The sequence below is a fragment of the Adiantum capillus-veneris genome, chromosome 28 (genome assembly GCF_014529385.1).
Source record: "Adiantum capillus-veneris isolate H3 chromosome 28, ASM1452938v2, whole genome shotgun sequence".
In the NCBI taxonomy this organism is placed as follows: domain Eukaryota; kingdom Viridiplantae; phylum Streptophyta; class Polypodiopsida; order Polypodiales; family Pteridaceae; genus Adiantum; species Adiantum capillus-veneris.
Window position 1 is genome coordinate 114,939,146 of NC_140958.1, and position 7,795 is coordinate 114,946,940.

The 7,795-nt window shown below is 39.7% G+C and overlaps 1 protein-coding gene across 1 annotated transcript; it reads right to left on the minus strand.

Annotated features, from left to right (window-relative positions):
* Window positions 1-6,367: 6,367 nt before the first annotated feature.
* On the minus strand, window positions 6,368-7,021 carry LOC147421136 (uncharacterized). The gene has a single exon (XM_086504609.1). The coding sequence runs from the start codon at window positions 7,019-7,021 to the stop codon at window positions 6,368-6,370; it is 654 nt and encodes a 217-aa protein (XP_086360735.1).
* Between the last annotated feature and the right edge of the window lie 774 nt (window positions 7,022-7,795).

Consider the following 7,795-nt stretch of genomic DNA (forward strand, 5'->3'; position numbering starts at 1 on the left):
GGAAAGGCTAATTCAAACCCATTTTCATATGCATGCTTCACAATGGAGTCTCCTAGGGGAGACCACTAATATTCAGAGGATTATTATAAACGCAAGTCCCAACTCGAAGTCATAATCCCAGCTACTCAAAAACTATAGCAGATCAAATTTCTTCAATATCATAATCTGTGAAGACCAAAATCGGCTCCCATTAAACCTACCTGTTTCTAAGAAATCTATGTTTTAGAGTTTCCTTCATGGTTATATATCTAGCACAAGGCAGGTTACGAAGTAGCCATCACCAAAGTATACACCAATTGTTGCTTCATAGGGAGGTTGGTGCTTGTTATTTCTTGACAATGTGTGGTGCTATTGTTTACTTGTCAGCAAGGTGAAGTGGGACACATTCAACTTGAGAATTTACCATGGTCCACTTTTACGCTCTTGGTTGTGGTCGTTGCAAATATGCCTTGTGTAACTCCATCACAAGTTGTCATAAGCCCAACCTACTATATCAATTGTGCGAAGGCATGTAGACACACGTCAATTGTGTTTACCACAAGGGAAATCGAGCTGACGTGGCCAACATCTATAGCATGAGCTTCTTTGCCTTGGAGAGGAGGGTGTTGGTCTCTAGATGACTGGGTGCAGAGCCATTAATATAGGATTGCAAGGGGACATATCAAACAGCTGGCAAATGATTTGTAGGCATGAGAGATGAGAGCAGCAAAAGGGAAAGCACAAGGGGTCTTGGGGTTGCAAGTGGACTCGTTAAGTAGGATGAGTTATAGCGGGCAAGAGTGTGGTGTTTGCACACAACACGTAGGAGAGGATGCTGGCGAATGAGATGTAGGTGTGCGAAACGAGAACATCAAGAGGGAAGCACAAGGGGGGTTGGGGCTATAGGCGGTATGGAAAATGAGTTACAAGTAGCATGGAAGCTGGCAAACAAAAAGCAAGAGAAAATGCTAGCAGATGGAAGTGTGGTGCTGACAAACAAAGTGCACGAAAGATTGTAGGTGAGCGAGCAAGGAAAGGAGCAAGAGGAAACAAAGGTGTTGATGTGAATAGTTGGGACCTTCAAGAAGCCAAGACCCTCATTGAACATGTGTAAGGCATGGCTATGGCAACACCAAGGCTGCAAGAGGATGAATGGTTGCAAAGGAAGAGAGTCGTAGGAAGTTGTAGAAGAACCTGACAACGCATCATATCTCCTAGACTCCCACCAACCTTTGACAAAAGGTCTAGCAACTAAGTCTAAACATTAAAATGGATTAGGGAGGATTCACCCAATTTAAAACAAGACTAAGAAGAAATATTCTATGTGAAAGTGGTAAAAAGATGGTAAGGATTGTGAAACAATGAAGAAAAAAGAGGAGAGGTGTGGTTGCTAAAGGAGAGTGAAAAATCTAGGAGAGTAATCGTTGGAAAAGTGAAAGTAATAGTGACAAGTACTATGTTGTACATCTACGGTTATAACAAAAACCCTAAGAGCTTGTTGTTCAAGAAAAATAGATAAGCGAGCGTGTTTTGACAAAACATGGTGAAAAAATGTGTATGTTGTATCGCGGGGGGGGGAGAGAGAGAGAGAGAGAGAGAGAGCCAAAGATTTACACCAAATGCGATTTGCTAAATAGATCATCAATGGTGTAAACCATGCACAAGGAAGGGATAGGGTTTAAATAGCAAAGCTGAGGAATAAGTTTCCATTCCCACAAAGGGTACAAAATTTAAGAGAGATAGAAACTCTTTTGGGAGGGAGAGTTTTATGCAATCTAGGGGGTTGGTGGTGTATTTAAGAGAGGAATTTGATACAATCAAGGATGTATCCTTCCGTAAAGATAAATATGGAGGGAAAACATAAGTAAAGGGGAACTAAAGAAATAAAAGATAGGACTACTCCAACACAAGGAGAGCCTCTAGGACTTTACTATACCAAAAATAGGTATAGGAGAAGGGGTGTCCATGGAAGTGTGGTAATACTCATCCAAGCAAAATCGAGGAGGATGCCTCGTTACCACTGTCTAAAAGATGTTGAAAAAAGATAGGCTAGAAGCTGTCCATGGAAAGGAATTTGTTGAGGTTCGGTGAGTTCAACCAACAAATTATTGGTTTGGGAAGATGTGAAAGTTTGAGAGTTAATGGATATCCATTTGAAGAGGTTTTTACTGATGGAACGTGCTAAGTTGAGCCGGCGTATGTGGGATGATAAGGGTACTTTGACGGGGGATGTGTTAGATTTCTTTTTAAGAAGCAATGACCTAGAATTGTAAGAAATATCGAAAAAGCATGCCATCAAGAGAGGGGAGGGATATGTTAGATTTCTTTTTAAGGAGCAATGACCTAGAGCAATGACCTAGAATTGTAAGAAATATCGAGAAATCATGCCATCAAGAGAGGGGAGGGATATCCTTTTTCTCTTAGTCTAGAGAAGAACAAGGTGCTAATAGAGGTGAACCTTGAAAGTAAACTCTCTAATGATGTATCTTTTAAGCTAAAAAAGGATAAGGCAATTCTTTGATGTGTGGGGTACAAAGATTCCCCCCCCCCCAACCTACGGAAGATATAAAAAATAAGTGGGATTTATCCCCTTGTATACGCCTATGGTACCCCTATTGAAAACCCCTCTTCCTTACACTCACATGATACCATATGGAATCACATAGTGAATCCCCCGAGGCGCTATCAGCCTGCATTGTGGTTACTCATCCAATTCTAAACCATCTAAATTACTAAATAAACATGGTTATAAAGTTGTGTTAGGGTCTTCGTGTAAATTTGCATCTTACAAACTCTTTATAACTTTCATCCCTCAACGAAATGAACTATAATCACCAAACAAGCAATTGATATATAGGAATGTTTATCCTTGCATGTATCTTTGTAGCTATTGGCACACAAGTTCAAGGGCAAACTCTTTTGGGAAGCCATGATTTTGAAACACAAAAACTTCCTCTCATTTTTCTTTTTCTCTCTTCTCCCCCCCCCCCCCCCCCCCCCAAATAAATATGATACCCCCTCCCTTATTTTTAAGTTTGGGAGATAAATTATTGGGGCCTACCCCTAACTTATAAGCTTATGTGACTTATAAAAAAAACCCCCTCCCCTGCACTTACGTGGTGCAGTAAGTTTTCCATGGTGAATCCCCCGAGGCATAGCGGTTGAACTTAATTGATGGTAGCAACATAAACATGGTACTTAGTTAACTTGGCATGAACAATACTTTTGCAAGAGAGAGAGAGAGAGAGAGAGAGAGAGAGAGAGAGAGAGAGAGAGAGTTTAGATAACATGACAATAGTTGAGGACCGGATTCATATGGAGCCGATCCCCCCTCCAATAGGCATTTGTATTATAGTTTCTCCCATCAAGAGAGACTTGGTACAATACAATCTTTGTGTTCCTTGTAACCCAGGTGATGCAATGAAGATGGAAAGCTTCATGCATCACAAGCATAACATAAACTTGAAGAAAGCATTAACTATCCCAAGCCTCAGTCCCAAGGCCTCAAACACCTTCGAAGGTGGAGAGAGCTAGCGGGGAATGAGGATAGGGAAGAGGACGAAGAAACATTCCATAGGAGAAAGAAATAGTTCCTCACTTATCATTAATCTTCTTGCTAGCATACATAATAGCATAGTAATGAAGATGGCAAGCTTAAGCATTGCAGCATGACTCTTGGTTGGATTTGAATTCCATAGCCAAGAGTGTTGGTGTAGGCTTTCACTCTCACAAGCTTGGAGAAGGAGGTGGTGTTCCTCAAATTTCACCAAGTGAGAATGGCCTTGAAAATGAGTGTGTATGTGTGGAAAACCAATAGCATTCAAGCACACCATGTGGTTAAGCTTAGTGAGAGTCTGACATGTGTCCCATGTGCTCTTTAGAATTCCCCTAAATTTGAGATTTTTATGCATAGGAAGTTTCTCAAGCAACTTCCTCATTAAGTGTGTAGGTTCTCTTTTTTACTCAAGCATCTTACCCCCATGCATAGGAAGCTTCTCAAGAAACTTCCTCATTATATGTGACAAGTACCTCAAGTATCTTAGTCATCAAGCATGACAAGCACCTTAGGTGGAGTTCCCACCTCAAGCACATCCCTAGCTTGCTTAAGTTTAGGTCAGGTTCCCACCTCAAGCACAACCCTAGCTTGCTTAAGTTTAGGTCGGGTTCCCACCTCAAGCACAGTCCTATCTTGCTTAAGGTCAAAGGACTTTTAACACTAACCATTGGAGGTCTTTAATGAAGCTAACCCTAAGGTCTTTTAAGCTTCATTAGTTAACCTTGCTCTTTGACAAACCATCTCTCATTTGGACCCCTTTACCATTGGCCCCGTGTTGAGATAGATCCGTAAGCACATGTCTATATTCTTACCCTTGTTCCCGTTTATTATCCCATATTAAATGATCAGTTTAATATGAGAAAATCATTTGGATTGGTTAGATATTAGATATTTAATGACAAGCTATATGTAGGGGTGCCCCTCCCCCTCCATGAGGGTCCCATGTACTGCAAAGAGCTTCAGAGATAATTTGCAGGAAGGTTACAGAAGCCCAAAGCCCTCAAAGCACACAATTAGAACTGCAGAAAGCTTTCATATGGCAATAATGAAGCTCTAAACTGTTTTTGTTTGTTTCATCTATAGAGCAAGAATGTATATTCCATAATGGAGGTAGAAACTTTATGTAGGAGTGCCCCTCCCCCTCCATGAGGGTCCCATGTATTTCTTTTTGCCTCGACTTTAATTTCCACTTGTTTTAAAAAAAACAAAACTCATGGACATCACTCAAAATCGAGAGAGAAAGAACAAGTATTGGGAATGAGAGGAGAAGGTAGACTTTTAAGTTTCATGATGGAGCATGATTAGCACTGTTGAGATATTTGTTGGGAAACTTGTTTAGTGTGTAACTAACAATTTCAGCTCAATCTCCCAACCTCTCTCTCTCTCCACACATACACGCATACTTGCATGCATGCTGGTCCTCTCCAGTGTTCGGAAAAAACCTAGGTTTAGTGTAATCCCACCTAGAAATTATGAAATTTACCTCTAAATATTATATTTGAAGGTGAGAAAACCTACAAAGTTTTGCAAATGAAGCTTTAACAAGCGATCAAATATACGCATGAAGGTATGCAAAGTGCAAAAGTGTACATTTGTAAGTGGAAAATTGATAATGGGATGCCATGTTCTATCTTTTTTCGATCGATTGGGGACCTCCATGATAGGACACTTCAACACCGAGCACACCCATTCCCTTGCATCATCATCCATTGACCCTGTTACGTGCCTTCCCTTGACACTTTTCTTTGAAGACGTGGAGCCACGAGTACTCTCCTTGTATCCTCGTACACAATATGGACAAGGAAGAAGTGATGGAGCACCTTGTTTACACCCAAGTATACATTTGATTGTTTTTAGATCACTTCCTAAGTGCCACTCAATATCAAATGTACCTACTCCATCTACTTCTAGCTTTTCTCCCTCTAGTTGTACCTTAATAACCTCTGTGATCCACGGGATCATAGAGAAGACCCATGCCAACACCTCATGAGTCTCTTTCGGAACTTCAAAAGCTCCTAACCACCATATTTCCTTTTCCGATTGTACACTAAATGATGGTTTCTAAGAATGATCACCGATAGCATCGACTTTTGCAAAAAACATTGCCTCATTCATGAGTGTCACACTCATACGTTCCAATCTCCGTCCTTTGACAATTTGACATTCATCTAGCTTAAGAATAAATATGAGATTCTCTCCAAGTACTGAAACAACACAGGAATTGAATTGTTATACTAAATGATATTCAATACAGATAAAAAATGACATTACAATTTGTATTACCTTGTGGAGAGAAAGCATAAAATTTAACCATAGCTCGTTGTAGTCGTTTCAAGTCAACAAAATATTGTTGAATTGATGATAACCAAAAGACTTTGCCCCATTAGGAATAGTATTGTCCCCCTTTATATTACCACGTGACTTGGCACTTGTGGAAGAGTACATCATGGATCCTTCAATGTGTTTGTATTCGGCAAGGGATTCCCGAACGAGATCATTGTTTGATTTTTTTGCAAGTCGGACCCTATGTGGAATAGGAAACAAATTCTCGGTGATGCCTTGCTCTCGTAATGCATCTTTCATCAATCCATGAAGTGCATGGTATGCATTTGTGCTGATCCCAACCTCATCACAAGCTCTCTTGACATCATCCTCAGACACAAGGTTAGAGATCTTTTTTAGGATCTCCTTTGTGATGGCATCTTTCATGTGTTTGGCCTTTTCACAACCTATGATGTAAAGTATATCTTCCTTTGAAATGCATCCTAGGAGAAGATTGCAACGGTCCTCTTGTCTAAAACTTCCACACACATCTTGTATATATGTCCTATTTCAAAAGGTGAACCGAGTTACAAATTGATGGAAATTATTATAAGTGATGAACACTCTGAAATTAAAAAAATACCTGGTTGCCATGATCCGCTTCTTACGTGCCCCTCCATTCGAGGCTAAGTTTTCAATGGAAGAGAACTCCCTCTTACGCTCACGCATGCCAAATGGAGTGGCTTTTAGGTGCATCATTGCAATCTGTAGCTTAGTTACCTCTGTTTCTGTAGCTTTCATCTCCTCTTTAAGATCTTTGAGTTGTTTCTCTATGGAATGTAGTTGTTGTTGGAGATTTGTGGAATGAATGTGTAACACTTGACATTGTTGTCGGAACCATGCCGACGCACCTACGTGATTGGAGTCCAATGTCTTACAATACCCAAGAAGACCACGTTCTCCTTCTCCCACATATTTGATTAAGCTTGGGAGTGTACGGAATGTCGGATGACAGCCCACGAGCGGATCTTTTGGATACAACCCTCCATCAAGCCACAAGTCAACATTGGTTTCTCCTCGAAACCGTCGTACGGATGCCGGTTGAGATGCTTTCTCGTCATTTTTTTTTGTGGGAGCAAATTCGATCGGTAGACGCAGACTGACATTAGTTGACCTAGTAGATGACGGCGCGGGTGATTCATTGGTTATGTCGCGAAGAGACATGGTGGAAAGTTATGATGGGAAAAAAAAAAGATAAGATATACTTTTTGGGATAAACAGACAATTTTTGGGATAAAAAGACTTAAAAATATATTTTTTCATATGTAGACATATATAGGTTCAATTTTTGAGCTCAAAGGAGGAAAATTTTTAAATTTTAAAAATTTTAATTTTTAGGCTTTATTAGATGGACGTTTTGATGATGTGGCATTATCTATTTATTCCTGGAATTAATGTAGAGAGGGACCCAAGGAATTTTAGATTTGGAGCTTATAAAAGCTAGATTCTTCTAAAAAAATAATGTTAATATTATATAATATATACATATATATATATATATATATTTATTTATTTATTTATTTATTTATATATATATATACGGACCTTTTTAAAGCTTAAAAGATCCATTTTGAAGATTTTATAAAAAAATCATTTTTTGGGGTGAATTGATGCACGAGCTGAAAAGTGGATTTTGTCATAACTACTTACTCTCTTTGTTTGGTGATAGGTAGAGAGAGAATGGTTTTTCTCTCTACTTTTACTCCTCTCTCTCTCTCTTTTTACCCCCCTCTTTCCCCTACTTTACCCCCCCTCTTCCTCCTACTTTACCACCCTCATTCCCTACTTTCCCCCCCTCTCCTATCTAGAGAGAAGTTAGAGAGAGAGCTACAAAAGTAGCCCTATTTATTGTCTTTAATGTTCCCTCCATCCCCTACAAAATTAGCTTTAATCCCTTAAAATTAGGAATCCTTACATGGCCCCAAGGGGATCCAATTT